We start from the raw sequence: 15,201 nt of genomic DNA on the forward strand, positions 1-15,201 counted from the left end.
GGCTGATTGAGAAGCCTGAACGGTAAGGGAAACGGGGAAGGCCACGATGTCAAAGCCGCTCGTCCGTCACCCGCCCGCCGAGGTCTCCGTAGAAACCGGGAAGACAGAGGCGAACGATAGCCCCGAAGACGTGTGTGCTTCCCTTTTACCTCGTGTCTGGAACGTCAAGTATTGAGTCGAGGGGTGACGTCAGAAGCGAAACGGGAATGTGTTTGTGGCTGTCCCATTCGTTTGTAGCCTTCGAGAAAGTGAGACTGGCGCAGAAATAGAAGGGCACGACGCGGATGAGAGCCGCCACGCAGAACGTTGCAGACGGCGCGTGTGGGGCAATGATACCGCGTATGTCCCATTCGAGGTGGTGCCGATGACGCGCTGGGAGTGAGGGTGCTGCCGCGTCATGTCACGTGCAGAGTGGTGACGGAGACCCGCCAGCGGCGCGGGCGGGGCCGCAGGGGAGGGGCTCCCACACAACCTTGGATTCTGGACGCCGCTAGGCCCTGCGGGTATCAGTCGACCGAGGTGTGTCCGGCAGCCTCGGGACCTCAGCACAAGGCGGGAGGAGGGAGGACAGAGGGGAAACGTACAAACGCGGTCATCTCTGGCCAGGATAAGTGCTGTGGCGGGGGGGGGGGGGGGGGGGGGCGGGCAGCCACGGGGGGGACACGGGCCGGCATCTCAGGCGCTGGGAGTGGTACGCTCTGTGATGTGCGACGGCGAGCTGGGGGGGACGCCAGTGTGGCCGACGCAGTGAAGAGGGGGAAGTAAGACGTGAGGCAGAGAAGTGGTCCTGTCACAGAGGAGCCCGTCGGCTGCGGGAAAGCGTTTGGGTTTTGTTCTGGAAGCTTCTGGCACCCACTGAGTGCTTCAGACAGGAGCAGGTGCGTCAGGGTCCCCCCGGGGAAAGAAGCGACCGGATATTTATAGGTCCGCGGATGTGAGAGGAGATTTAGCGTGAGAAATGGCTCACGCGGTCATGGAGGGTGAAAAGCCCCTTGATCTGTGGTCCACGAGTCTGAGTCTGGAGGTCCGACTGGAAGTCCCGACCCGAGTCTGGAAGGAGGAGACCCAGGAGCACAGGTGTCCAAGGGCAGGAGGACGGATGTGTCTCCACACAGGCAGAGAGAGCGAATTGGCCCTTTGCCACCTTTTTGTCCTTCAGGGTCCCCAGAGGGGTGGATGGCGGGATGGGCTCCTTTCCTCTCCCACCCGTTCATAATGCCAGTGTCTTCTGGAAACCCCTCCTAGAAGCGCCCAGACGGAACGCTTCCCCAGCTCTCTGGGCACCCCTACGCAGTCGGGTGGACACATAGAGCCGTGGGGTGACTTCTGTCCTGGAGAGCACACCCTGGTCTCACTGGCGGGGGGGGGGGGCCTGTCGGGGGCAGGAAGACCAGCTAGCCGTGTGTGTGGTTACGACCCAGGTCAGAGGTGACGGCGGCTGGCCTGGCGATATGGAAGATCATCCAAACGGAAGGATCTCGCAAAGCTCTGGATGTTGAGTGGGAAGGGACAGGGGACCAGGGACGACAGCCAGCTGGTTGTCTGGAGAGACAGGTGGATGGTGGTGCCATTGCCGAGATGGGCAGCCTGGGGGGGGGGGCGGGGGGAGGAGGAGGGTGGTTTGGGAGAGAAAACCCAGAGCTCAGTTTTGCACAGGCTAAATTTGAGATTCCTCCTGTCCGTGCACGTGGAGAGGGTGAGTGGGCAGTTGGCTATGAGCAAAGACATAAGCGTTTCCTTTGGAAGCGTGAGCTTATAAATGGCAAGTCCAGCTGTGATGCGGGACGGCCACACGGGAAGGAGTCTGGCGGCCCCCCCTGTGTTGAGGGACCACGCAGGAGGGAGGGAGGTGGGCAGGCGTGGACGTGGGGCTCCGGGCAGGAGCGGAGCGGGGCCGTCCTGGGGGATGTCAGGGAGGGGTGTCAGCAGAGGGGTAAGGAGCAGGGAGCGAGGGGGTGGATGCCTCTGGAGCTGCGTCGCTGAGAAGGGAGGCAGCCGGGGTGGGGGGGGGGGATGAAGGGACACGTGCGATCCGAGTTCCCGCCACTGTGCTCTCCTGCCGTGGCATCACGGTGAGCCTCAGACGCCGTACCCGCGAGGGACACGTGTTTGTCTGCACGTGTGTATTCCGGACAGCTCCTCCAGCTGACTGGGTCATCAGCCTGACACGCGTGGAAGCCCTTTCTGTCCCCGTGGTTTTCGTGCCCTGGGCATCCAGGCAAGAAGCCCACGAGGGGCCCACGGCCCCGCCTCACCCCGTGACCCCGGACCCCGCACCCTGTGGCCGCACGCTCAGACCCCCTCCGTGTTCGCTCCGTGTTTCTCACGAAGCCTTGAACCCTCGTAAGCAAAGTGGTTTCCTCCTTCCACTAATCGCTTCCTTCCCGGAGCTAAATAAAGATTACACAGGCCGCACGTGGCCGTGCAGATTCCAAAATAAACAGAAGCGCAGAAATTAGCTGGAACAATGGTGTCATTAAACAGCCGCTTAATTATTCATGCAAAGCAGGTTGGCTCCGGGAGCCTGAAAACACTCCCGAGCCCCCGGTGGCGTTTCACAGTGGAGACGGCTCTTGGTAGCGGCCCCAGGCCAGGAAAGGTCCGTGAGTAAGCGGGGCCATGACTTTGAGGCCTGACACCCCCGGGAAGGGCTTCAGGCGCTGCCGTGGCTGTGCTGTGTGGCCCTGGGCAAGTTGTTGGGCTTCTCTGGGCCCGTTGGCTGCCGCCAGCATCAGACGGGGTTGTGTGAGCACAGCGAGTGCTCTGTAGACGGCGGCGAAGCTGCTTCTCGGCCGCCGTCTTAGCGGTGCCGTGGTCCCAGCCGCTTGTCCCGTGGGAAGAGGCCCTGCTCCCTGCAGGCTCCACGGTTCCCTGTGTATCTGGAGCTGCCAGGGCGGCGGCACGGGGCTTAGGGCCGCACCACGTGCACGAGGTTGGTGGGGCCGGATGGGGCTCAGTGATGCTCCGGGCGGCAAGTGACCTGGGACGTTGTCAGGCGCTGCTCCCCACTCGTGAGACGTGCGCAATAGCTCTGAGGGGCGGGGGCTGACTCGTAACTAACTCATCAACACCAGTCACGTCGCTTGCCGGTAATTGGCCGCTGACAAATGGCTGTTGCTCGTGAGTAATTAATCCAGGAGAAGAAAATGCACGAAGTGGTTAAATCGCCAGCCCAAGCTCAGAGCTGGGATTTGAACCCTGGCAGTGTGGCTGTTCAGTGCCGTGTGCTGCCCCTTTACTGCCCCGAAATGCAGAGGCGGGTCTGCACTGCCACCGCGGTAGCTGTGCTGTCCCCACAGGCACCTGCCAGAGATGCTTGGAAAGTTCCAGCAGCTGGGAGGAGGCCAGTGTGGCTTTACCAGCAGACAGTGCCCAAACCCGAGATTCCCAGGCTCCCTCGAGCCTGACTTGAACCCCGGACGGCCACTTGCCAGCTGAGTGATGAGCGAGGACGACCTCCCTGTGCCTCAGTTTCCCCCGTGGAGAATGGGGCCGGTGATAGTGCCCGTCTCCTAGAAGATTAGGAGGATTACAGGGCCCACATCACCCTAAAAGGCTCAGAACCAGACCCACCGTGGCGGCAGAGATCTCTAACCTCTGGCTGTCACTCACGGGAAACGGGGGAGGAATTCACCTCAGCTCGCGCGCCCATGGCATCTGAAAGAGAAGGGAGGGCAGGGGGGAGGGCTTGCTGGCATCCCAGGAAGGGGAGGGGGCCGGGACAGCCAGAGCGGGACTCCCAGCCCCCGCCCCGACCTCACCCTGTCCCCCTGCAGCACATGCGCGAGGCCGCGGAACGCCGGCAGCAGCTGGAGCTGGAGCATGAGCAGGCCCTGGCCGTTCTCCACGCCAAACAGCAGGAGATCGACCTGCTGCAGAAGGTGAGCGGAGGGCGCGCCCGGGGCGGGGGGCACGAGGCGGGGGGGGGGGCTGCCCACCCAAGTCTCCCTCCCAGGCCGGCAGAGAGCGGCTCCCCTCCTTCCCGCTGCGGGGACGTCTCGGGCATCTGTACTCCCGAGTGACCCAGGTTCCCGTGCTTGCCCGCGAACACGCAATGCTGGCGGGCTTGTGGGGAAAAGCACGCTCCCGTGGCGGCTGTGGGTGTGAGTGGTTTCAGCCTTGGGCACGAGCAGCCTGCCAGCGGCGGTGATCTTGACCCTGCGACCTTCCACTCGGGCAGAATGCCCTGTTCGAGTCCGTTTGTTTTTTCTGCACTGCTCTGTGTGGGCTGGGGGTGGGGAACCCCCCTCCGAGGGCGGGGGTTTGCACTGTGGTACACCCGGACCGCGGACCAGGACGGCGTCATCTTGAAAGGAGTAATTCAGGTTTACATCCGCTGCGTTGGGGGACAGTTTTGTGATGTGTCTGTCGTTAACTGAGCAAACCAAGTCTCAGGGCAACGTTTACAGCATGGTCTTATTAGCAGAGGAAGAGAGAGGGAGAGAGCACAAAGACGGAAGAGAAGGAGAGGTTAAGAAACGAGGAGGAAAAAGAAAAAACAGAGGGGAGGACTGAGCAGATCGCGGGGCGTCCCCGCCTCATCTCCGTCACTGGCGATGGTCCTCGTGTCTCTCTCCACGTGGGGCTCGGGGTCCCAGGGCTGGGTCTCGTTTCCTTCCCGAGGCCCCGTGTCCCACCCGGCCAGCGAAGGGAAGGAATCTGCTGGCACGGCCTCTCCCCGCGGAGCCTGGGAGCACGCTTCGCACCAGGTGGGGAACTCCCGAGGCCGCTTCTCCACTCGTTTATTGGGACCGCGTGTCGAGGATGGACGTCACGAAGCCGGTGCTGATGGGGACGGTCGGCCGGACTGCCTGCCGTGATACGTTGGCCGGCGCACCGAGAAGCGACGTGGTGTCACACGCCGTCCAGAAAGGTATCGCTCGTGGGCGTCCGGGCAGCGACATGGCTCTTTCCTTTGCTCTCCGCACGGAAGGGACTTTGGGTGCCTGGACACAGCTGCCCTGTGGCACCTGCTCCCCGCGGCCCCCGAAGCCGCAGCCCCGGCCCGGCGCCTCCTGCACACACACTGAGCCTGCGGAAACACAGACATCCTGCCGGGAGGGCGACAGGTCGCTTTTTCTCAGCAGCGCATTCTCCGGGAGCCTGGAGTTTTATTTACGAAGCGTCTGATGCCAGGGAACGTGCACCAGAGCCGGTCCTGTTGTTCCTCTTCCCCGGTACCTCGTCCACATTCCTGTGTCCTTCCCCTGCATTCATCTCAGTCTCTCTTTTGGACCCACTGATGCCTCACCAGTGGTGGGAGCAGAGGAGGAGAAACTGGTGCAAAGCACGGTAACTTTGTAACTTCCTATCGCTCTGAGTGTTAGAGCATTTGAAGGGCAAGGTCTTGAGGGCAGGGCTCCGGGCAGGGCCCCACCAGCGTGAAGCTTAGGTCAGTGGGAGGCATGGGTCGTATGAGTGCTCGAGTCCCCTGTGCCCGGGGAAGGAGGCCCCAGGAGGACACAGGTCATGCCCGGCAGGCAGGGGGGGCATCCCTGGCAGGTGCCACCGAGCCCCGGGTGCTCTGCAGGAGCTTGACCTCATTCCGAGGCAGAGGGTTGAGGCAGGGGTTAGCGGGTCTGATGCACCCTCTTCGAGCATCGCGCTGGGGATTGGTGTGACGGGCAGGGAGGCCCGTCAGCCGCGGCCGTGAAGCCTGGTGTCCGGGACTGGGGCAGCAGCTGCAGAGGGGACACGCAGACACATCCCAGTACCAATCAGGAGGGTGACCGGTCTGCTCATGGGCCGTGGTAGGAGGGGGAGGGGCGTGCGGGGATGTCCAGGCTGGTCTGGGCCCGTTGGGCTTCAGACATCGGTGTGGATCTGGAGAGAAACTGCCGTGGCTGATGTGGTTCTGGACGTGCTGAGACCCAGGCTCAGGTGCATCACGATGGGAGGAGGGGCTCCAGGTTGTACTCGGAGGAACAGCCGTGGACGTCGTGACACCCTCAGGTGACCCATCATCCATGTTGTCATTTTCTGGGAAAAAGACTGCGGAGGGGGCATTTCCTTTCCACGTAAACATCGCAGGGCCGCAAAGACCTATGGACAGGCTGGGCCAGTGTCGGGGGCGGGGAGGGGGGACGCCGGAGCTGGGAAGTCGCGGGGTCACGTGTCACAGGAATGAGAAAGGGCTAAGGAAACAAATGGCGTCTCTACCCTAAAGGAGGCCGGGGACGGTGTTTAACAAGAGTGACCTCGGTTCGAGCCTGTCACGACCCTACAGTGTGTATCATCATCATCCCATTTCTGAATCGAGGAAGTTGAATTCCGTAGAGGTCAAGGAACTTGCCGAATGCCGTACGGCTCGTAAGCAGTACAAACGATTTGCGCTGAACCCGCCAGGGCAGGATGCTGCCCCGTAAGGCCCGGGGCCGACTGAGGTCTGGCTCTTGTCCCCCTACCGCAGTAAAAGTACCAGAACCATCCGCGGTCAAGGCTGAGTCCCGCGAGACAGCAGAGTGGTTTGGGTGTCCTGTCTGACTACAGCTCCCCGGCTTTCTTGAGCCAGCTCCCCACCGGACCCCCACCTTCCTCTTGCCGATGAAGTGGCTCTCGCTGTCACCCACAGAGGGACGTCATGCCAAGGGCCGGTCCTCTCTCCTCCTCCTCTCTGACCCAGAGCAGTTTTGGGTGGTCCGTCCCTCCCTGCTCCAGGACACCACCCTCTCTGGTCATCTTCCGTCCACGCGGATCCCCCATAAATGTCCCGGGCATTCCCCACAACTCGGCCCGCAGACCACATCTCCTCTCCCGTCTACGCTGGCTCCCGGGGCGACCCCGTCTGGTCCTGGGGGTCTAAGTCCTGACTGTGTGTGTCAGCTGCCACACTAGCTCTCCACGCTGGCTTGTGAACCCACTGCCTTCATCCAGCCCTCCTTCTGACCCCTCGGTGCCTCGGCACAGATTCCGAGTCGAACGGCGGCCTTGGCAGGACCTGCTCGTCACCTGCCCTGCCCGGCTCTGCAGATGGCGGGGTGTCCTTTTGTGCACGGCCTTGCCTTTTCCGCGGAGTTAGTTGGCTCTTTCTGTGGGTCTGCTTAGTCCTGTGTGTCCGCCCCTCCCTCTCCCCCAGACTCTCTGCCAGAGCTGCCAAAGTCCTCTCAGGATGGTCACCCGTGGGGAGGCGCTCACCCCACTCGCCCCAGGAGTCTCCTGCCTGGAGCCCCAGCCTCCCTCCACCCGCACCGCTTTCTCCTGGGGATGCAGGGCTGGGCCTGGGATGCCCTTCGCCCGCATCTGGGGGCCGCCCTTCACACCTGTCTCTGCTTTGTCGGATGGCCTGCTGTCCTGGATCCTGCCGTGTCCCTTTCTTTGCTGGGCAGCACGTGTTGGGGGAGGCAGGTGTCTCATTTCCCTGGAAACACGGCGGTGCCTGGAGGCTCACGCGTGGCTTCAGCCTCACCTCTGGTGGGGACCCGGGACCCACACCTTCCCTGGGGTGCCTCCCACCCCCTGGAAGCTCAGCTTCTCCGTCTGCCCAACGCGGTGCTCGAGAGAAGGAAGCGGAAACGTTGTCGAATCAACAAAAGCGAGATTCAAGCGCCCAAGACTGTCGGAGTGAGAATCTGGGTACGGTAAGGCCATCCGGCCGGCCCGCGGCTCTGGTCGCTGGGTGGAGGCAGGCTCTCAAAATACAAAAGGCAGCCGAGTAGGGCACAGCCCCGTCTCTGGGCAGCCAGGGGCCTGGGCTCTGCTGTGGGACCCCTGTCCTGGAAATCAGGGGACCAAGAGCTCAGTCCAGAATCCTTGCTTTCATCCATTCAACAAACAACTCAGGAATCATCAAGCACCTTGCGTCGGTGATGTTTCGGGGGCTAGTGACACAGTAGTGAGGGAGGCAGGGTGTGAAGAGGCCACGGACAGTGACAGTCGGGACAGCGACACTGAACGTTCTAGATGTGCAAAGTCCTCTTGTGCGTGGCTGATGGACGACCACCGACCGCCCCTGACCCACTGCCCGGGAGGCCTGCTCGCCTCTCCTGAGTTCCGGCTCCCGGCCTCCTCGTCTCCCGCGACCCCTGCTTCCCTTGTCAGGCTGCGGCCGCGCTGGCCTCTCTGTTCTTGGCCACACCAGATCGGCCCCCTCTCGGATCTCCGCCTAGGATGCCTGGTCCCTGGATGATGCAGAGCTGGCTTACCTTTGTGTCTGAAGCGTTTGCCCTGCCAACTTGCCTGAAACGGGCTCCCTCCCTGCCCCCGCCCCCATGGAGCGATGTGTCATTTGCTCACTGCCATAGACTTGCCGATCGTCTGTTTCCAGAGAGGAGTGTCTGCACTCCCAGAACACCACCCCGCATGTAGCAGGTGCTCAGCAAACACGGCCAGTGAGGCGCCGAAGGCGCCGGACGGGGAAAGAGCTGCGATCCGTAAATGCCTGTGGAAGGGATCGCTGAGACGTGGCTCCGCCCTCCCCACGACCTGTGAGTGCTGGTCCCCCAGAAGTCTGGTTCCCAGACCCCGAGCCCTCTCTGGGTGACCGGTGCCCAGACCCCAGCCTCTCTGCTGCTTCAGACTTTGGAATTCTTGTGCAAGTGACGTCCTTGCCTGATTACGGTAGCCGTGACAATAGTCTAAGGGCTTTTCCGTATTTAAAATTCATCTGTAGACCTGACCGATTTTCCTGTGGTTCAGAGCTGCTCCCACGTGTGAAACGGTGGCTTTCCCTGCACTGTCCCCGGATTGTGCCACGAGAGAAGCTGAGCCCACCACGCGTGTCGTGACCCGTGCTTTGCCTACGGTCCGAGTGCTTTCCCTGGATGCTTGGGATCTCGCTGTTGTGGATGACAGAGGATCACAGACTGACCCTGACCCTGCGTTCAGTCAGTGGGGCCCCTGCTCCAGTCCCTTGTGCTCCCGCAGGGCACGCCGTCCCTTGTCTGTTCATCCGCTTCCTCAGCTCAGATGTGAGGCTCCTTGTAGCCCCCAGCCCAGTTCCGTGACTGCTGGCCCCTTGTCCACAGCACCCGCGATGCCCTCGCCTGCCACATCCTCACCAGCACCCACCAGTCGCCACGGTGACTGGACGTCAGGTGCGCGGTCCATCCCAGCCCAGGGTCCAGACCTTGACCTCAGCACGTCTGCACCTCTGTGCCTCCCTCGAAGCCAGTGCACGTGCCGCCGTGAGAGCCTACTGCCCTGGACGCTCGGTCCGCAGGACGACAGCCCCCTTCCTCTGACAGCGGGCCCCTGGGCCCCTCTCCAGAGTCTCACCACGTTCTGTAGGAGACGGTGCCTGTGTGAAGGTCGCAGCTTCCCCGCAAGCTCACGGTGGCCCCGAAATGAGCTTCGCTTAAGCTGCTGCTTAGATGTTTTGAGAATCCAACGCTGCCAATTTTAACTGTTAATTTGAACAATCTATTCTGATTGCCCAAATGGCCCAGCTCGCGATAGCCTATGAAAACGAACTCCTGATTCTCTCTCGAAGCCGGAAACCGAGTCATTACCGCAAACTTGGCGGAGTTTTCACAGACCGCCTTGGGGTTTTTTGTTATTTTTCATCCTGCCAGTTGGAAACTATCTTTGACTCAACTGGCTCAACGGTGGGGTTATTTATATAGTCTCTGTACGTTCTTCGGATGGCTGTCTCTTTTACCCTGTTTTGTTATTTATCGTGGCTCTCATTTCTGCTTTGAAAGGAACGGTTTTCAGCACTCTGAAGATTGCACCGAATTCAAGAACAGTGTAATTAACCCGGGAGTCTATTCGCTGCCCCAGCTCTTGAAGCCCCTCCTGGGGCATTGGCGCCCACGAGGTGCCTGTGGGTGGAGTCGGCAGGAACCTCAGGCTGCCTCATGGTGTCCGACGCGCCGGGAAGCCGGGCTCCCGCCTCCTCCCGAGAGGCTGTTAAGATAACACTGTCTGGATTCCTTGAGCTGTTGGGTGGCCCACCCCCATTTACTGTGCCAGCGCCGGGAGATGACGTTGCTCTGGAACCGAGAGTTCTAGATGTGAGTCTCAGTTGAACACGCAGATCCTTCACTAGCGCTCGAAACTCTGAGGCAGGTGCCTGTAGTGGCGGGAGATACACCCCTCCAAAGACCCACTTCTCAGTTCCTTTGGGAATGAACCCAGTGTGAGGGGGCCTCCGTGCGGCCACAGCGGGTGGGGACAGGCTTTCCCTCCCGGTGTGGGATTCAGCCTCGGGCTCTCACCGAACCTCAGTGCTTCCAGCTTTAAAGCGGGAAATGTTGTATTCTCAAACGGCTGATGGTTGTGTCCCTTAGGACTCTTGGTTTTGAGGGCCAGAAAACAGAAAGGGGATCTTAGTCGAACACGCAGCCGAGATGGGCTTCGGACGCGGCTGGATCCAGCACGCTCCTGCCTTTGCTCTCCTCTGCACTGGCTTCATTTCCGATGTCCAGCTGGAGGCCACTGGCTGCTACAGCCTCGCCCCTCATGTTGGCCCGACAGCTGTGGCGCTCCACACTGTCCTTGACTCCAGCTCGGGGCCAGCAGGCCTGGAGTGTCTGTCCCCTCTCCCCCAGCACCCCCAGGCAAGGCGTCTTTGCTGTAACCTGGCTGCACACCTGCCTTTAAACAACCAGTGGAGTCCAGAGCTGTTATGCTCACGGTCCGGGGGCTGTGGCCCCAGAGCACTCAGGACCCTTCCTAGGAGAGGGGGCCGTGAGTGCCGGGCAGGCAGGCGGCAGACATTCGCTGGCATCACGAGGCCAGACCCGGGTCCGGAGGGGACGAAGGACGATCACGTTACGTTTCGGTTTTGCGTGAACTCCCCGCTTGGCTCAGGCAGCAGCCGTCCTGGGAAACTGGTTTAGTGAAACTCGTAACATTTCTCATTCTGTGAAGCAGATGGCTTTGCTTCAAGTAATTTGAGGAGGCCGCCCCCGCCATAAGCTGAGCCGCTGGGAGCCTGCCAGATGCCCGGGGCCCCCGTCTCTGCCTGTCCTTGGGGCCCGGGGACATTATAGCTGACCTTCAGCTACCTGCGGGTCAAGTCTGCATGACGCTGAGGGCAGTGAAGGGCAGTGAAGGGCATCTGGGGAGACGGTGATGCCATCCGAGGTGTCAGGCAGGGTTGTCCTGCTCTCCTGGGTCCAGCCACCTTTCATGTGTGGCCGCCTGTCAGGACCGGGGCCTTCGCCCTGTGCTCCGTCCGGCCCGTCCCTTCATTGCCAGATCAGGGCACGCTTTCTGGTTTTTACGAAGAGCATCACGGCTGGCCAGAATTCCTTCCGTCTTTTCCGGAGGAGAGAGAACTCAAAACTGACCTAGCTCCTCACAGCTGGGGGGGCTGCTTAGGGGGGAAAAGGCAAGTGACTCGTGCCTTGATGATCCAGACATTGATCTGAGGGTCTTTTCTTTCCCCTGCTTTAAACCTTGACTCTTTTCTCTTTTTGCCGTAAAAAAGGCTCAGGTTGAAGCTAAGAAGAAGCATGAAGGCGCCGTGCAGCTGCTAGAGGTGAGTGCCGCGGTCAGCCGGCTGCCTTCGGGGGCGGGTGGGCTCGGGGACAGGCATGTGCACTCACGCCTCCCAGAAGCGGGCGACGGCTCCGAGCACCCACTGGGAGCCGGTCAGTAGCGCTGTGCACCTGTCCCTGCATGGGGCCCGCACGCACAAGCGGGCTGAAGCCACGTCCCCGTGGCCACACCGCCCGCCTCGGAGCCGGGGGCCTCAGATGTGACCTGCTGTCCCCTGCGGGCGCCTCTCCGGTGGCACGTAAGGAGGATGAGGTCGCTCTCTCACGCGGGAATAAGGAGAGAGAGCAGGTGGGCCACTCCCCTGGACGCCCTGCCCGCAGGTGAATTGCGCAGGGCACACTTTAGGGGACGGCGCTGATCCTGGGGAAGCGTTTGGCAGGTGATATCTGGGGAGGCATTTGCAGAGCTGGGAGGGGGACGACGTAGGTGATGAAAGCGGTGACCGGTATCCGAGGTGCCGCCTCAGCACCGCCCCCAGTGAACGCAGCGTGGGGGCCTCTCTGCAGCCGGTCCTGCTGGCGCCGGGGGGCTCGGCAGCGAAGTGTGCAAAGTCCCACCCGCGTGGGGTCCTGGGAGGAGTGACCGCACCTCTGTCCCTCGCGTGGAGCCCCACGGCTCCCCAGGAGTGGCGGATGGGCGGGTCTGGACGGAACTCAGACTCCCCCCGAGGCCCAGCCACCTGCACGCTCTGTGCGTGAGAAATGGGAGTAATGACCACGCCAGGCCTCCCGCCTACGCAGACAGAGGTCAGACAGTGAGCGACCCCCTCGCTGCAGATGCACGGGCGTGGGTGACGTCGGGCCTGCCATCCCCAGGTACGGGACGCGGCTGTCCCCCGAGATGACCTCGTCCTTCACCCACAGGGGACCAGCGGCCACGGACAACCGCGTGCACACCTCTTACGTCTCTCACGTTGCCTTTCAACGTCTATTCCTCCCGCAGGGAAAGGTTGCTTCGCTACCATCACGTGTATTAGAATTGATTTTTTGAGAGCGTCCATTAGCTAACGAGTATCTGGAGGGGTGAGTGTGACGAATGGCAGTGGGAGATACACAACCTGAGAGAATGGACGCAGACCCCAAGTGGCCATGCTGCTCCCTGACAGATGATCTCCGCCCTCCGCCCCTGCCTGAACACCCCCCCCCCCCCCCCGCTGCCATTCACATCATCTCCTGGCCGCAGGTCTGCTTCCTCTGCCATCACCCGGAGCCCGCTGATTTCATGTCTCTTGTTCCAACCCGCATTTGGAGCTGCCCGCCGAGGCCCCGCCACCCGGCGCCGGTGGCCGTGCATGCTTTGGGATGTGGTAGCATCGTAACGTGCTTTGGGTTTAACGAATGGAAAAGGCCGTGCAGATGTGCTGAGAATCCTCTGTCTTCTTTTGTTCACAACACCTTCCTGTGATTGTGTCCTGCTTTGCGCTCCGCCCAGAACGCCTTGGACAGCATGCAGGTATTTGAGGGAACCTCGTGTCCCCGTGTGTGCGTGGCGATGCCTTCCGCGTGCATGGGGCGCCCACGGGTCCCTGGGCCGGCTCAACCCAGCTCTTCCTCCGGAGCCGGCAGCTGGAGGTTCCTCCTGGTGCAGTGGGGCTGGGGGCTCGGGGAGCCGCTTGCAGGGGGCTCCACGGGGGCCCTGGGGGCGCGAGCTCTGGTCTCGCACGTGTTGAGCAGGCCCAGCGAACCTGGTCTCCCGTTTTCCGCGAAGGCGGTAACGGTCAGGCTGGAAGGGCATGTCGGAGCCCCGATGACCACTGGGGGTGGGGGGTGGGAACTGGGCTCGTTCTGCCCTCGGGTCGTTCACGGGACCCGGGGCCCAGAGCCCAGGATGCAGCTTCTCTGTCGGTCATCGGGGATTCGATCCTGGCCCCTGAACGCTCCGCCGTTGTGTGTGTGCTGGGGGCTTACCTTCTTCCGTGAACGAGCTGCCACGCTTCTCACTGACCCCCCCGCCACCCCCCTCCCCCCCCGGGGAACACGAGGAGCCGCGTGTCCCTCTGATCAGGGTTTTGAGTGTTTTCCGAAACTCTGACTTGGATCACGTATTCACGGAAGGGACGCTTTTCCCACTTTGGGGGTGAGTGGTTCTCAGAGTGGGGTTCCCAGGCTGGCCGTGTCAGCATCACCTGGGGGCTTGTTAGAAATGCGGGTTGTCGGGTCCTGCCTAACCTGTGGAGTCAGACACTCTGGAGGAGGGAGCCGGGAACCTGGGAGGGACCCAGTTCGGATGCAGCTGGCGTCTGGGAAGCATTGGTCAGTGTCTGCGAGGCTAGTCTGGAGAAGGGCAGCACGTTGGACCAGCCAGCCCTCTGGGGTCTTAGCCGATCCGTGGCTCAGCACGTTAGTGACCCGAACCTCCGCCCCTTCTGCCCCCTCACCGTCACCAGAAGCGCCGACAAGGAACATCTGTGGCGTGCCACACGCTTGTGCTGGAACGTGTCTGTGTCCCTGGAGGGTCACACGCTGGTCACTGCCACTGGCCAGGTGTTCTACTCAGCAGAACAGCCCGGAACAGCCCCCCAACCTCGCCCACTGAGACAGAGAACAGGAGTAGTAAGGATCGCCTCCAGAAACACGTTAAATAAAACCCCTCAGAACACCGTCGTGCTCGGAGCCGGTTCTGTGGGCGTCCCAGGCCCCGTTTTCTGATGAGTGAATGGCTAGGATGTTTGGGGACGGCAGGAGGGGAGCTGTGTCTATTCCCGGTCAGGACGTGCGCAGAGTCCCAGCACCCGCAGAATTGTTGGGTCTGGCTTCGGGGCTTAGCAAAGATGGGTGTCGGGAGTTAACGCAGAGCAGAGCTTTTCCAGAATCCCGACAGAGCACTCTGTACGCCCAAGAGCAGGTAGTGTCAGTTAATCCCTCCATGGGGGAGTTCTTTCCAGACAAAGAAGCAAGAAAATATTTTAAAATCGATTAACAGTAATGACAGTAATAGCAGGGACTATAGCGTTTATTGAACACTTACTCCGTGCCAAGTGCCGTTCTAGGGATGCATCTAGGGACGTCTAGGGCTTGGTGCACACGTTCACTTCATCTCCATGACGACCCAGGGGAAAATGAGGCACAGTCAGTTTAAGTGACTTGGCCAAGGCAAGCTAGTAGGAAACAAAATCTGGACTCGAACCCCAGGAACTTGGTGCCGGAGCCCCACCCTTCAGCCGCTGCGTTGCAGCCTGGCTTCCCGGGACCTCCCTGTCCCGTCCTCCCTGGGAGCCGGGCTCAGCTCTCCTACCAGCAACACTGCGGCGAGAGTTGAGTCGTGAATTAGTTCACACAGTGCAGGACTCAGAAGCCCCGCCTCCCCTGGGGGGTGCATCACAGCAGGAGACGGTCCCCCATACCACGTGGCCACTACCCGCTGGGCACTGGACCCGGTCAGGTGGCCACCATCGGCATCCTCTTTACCGGTTGGAAAGCAGGCACAGAGACTGAGCCAGCTGCCCGGGATACACAGCTCGCAAGGGCAGAGCCGGGCTGCAAGGGCAGATGGGCCCCCTGGTGGCACCGTCTGGGGCGGCTGAGGAAAGTGTGCAGGGAAGTGGCGCCCCTCCGTGGGGTGGGAGGGGACGGGCTCTGGGGTCCGTCGCAGGGGGAGCTCCCCCCCCCCCCCCGCTGCCCCGCGATGAGCTGGCTCTCACCGGTGTCGGTGCCGTGTGCTTTATGTGTGCGTTTGGCTGCTTTGTGGCTTGTTCCCCTGGGGCGTCTTCCTAGCGCCTCACTGCTTTGCCCCCAGCTTGCTGGTCATCCGCTCCGGGAT

The 15,201-nt window shown here is 61.6% G+C and overlaps 1 protein-coding gene and 1 long non-coding RNA gene across 25 annotated transcripts in view; one reads left to right on the forward strand and one right to left on the reverse strand.

Moving 5' to 3' along the window:
- RIMBP2 (RIMS binding protein 2) overlaps window positions 1-15,201 on the forward strand; it is a 227,505-nt gene that overhangs the window by 149,973 nt on the left and 62,331 nt on the right. For 18 of the 24 annotated variants that reach the window (XM_045459510.1, XM_045459508.1, XM_045459509.1 and 15 more), the window contains 3 exons: window positions 3,777-3,881; window positions 11,372-11,422; window positions 12,874-12,894. In XM_045459510.1, coding sequence (XP_045315466.1) covers window positions 3,780-3,881; window positions 11,372-11,422; window positions 12,874-12,894 — 174 coding nt within the window. In that variant the 5' untranslated portion in view covers window positions 3,777-3,779. Of the gene's footprint in view, window positions 1-3,776; window positions 3,882-11,371; window positions 11,423-12,394; window positions 12,465-12,873; window positions 12,895-15,201 lie in introns of those variants that run through there. The other 6 variants (XM_045459506.1, XM_045459504.1, XM_045459523.1 and 3 more) reach the window with 2 other exon arrangements.
- On the reverse strand, window positions 14,374-15,196 carry LOC123588476. Its single transcript, XR_006707862.1, has 2 exons — window positions 15,083-15,196; window positions 14,374-14,539 (listed from the first exon to the last, which is right to left on the reverse strand). It is a non-coding gene; the product is annotated as an uncharacterized LOC123588476 (long non-coding RNA).

The sequence above is a fragment of the Leopardus geoffroyi genome, chromosome D3 (genome assembly GCF_018350155.1).
Source record: "Leopardus geoffroyi isolate Oge1 chromosome D3, O.geoffroyi_Oge1_pat1.0, whole genome shotgun sequence".
Taxonomy (NCBI): domain Eukaryota; kingdom Metazoa; phylum Chordata; class Mammalia; order Carnivora; family Felidae; genus Leopardus; species Leopardus geoffroyi.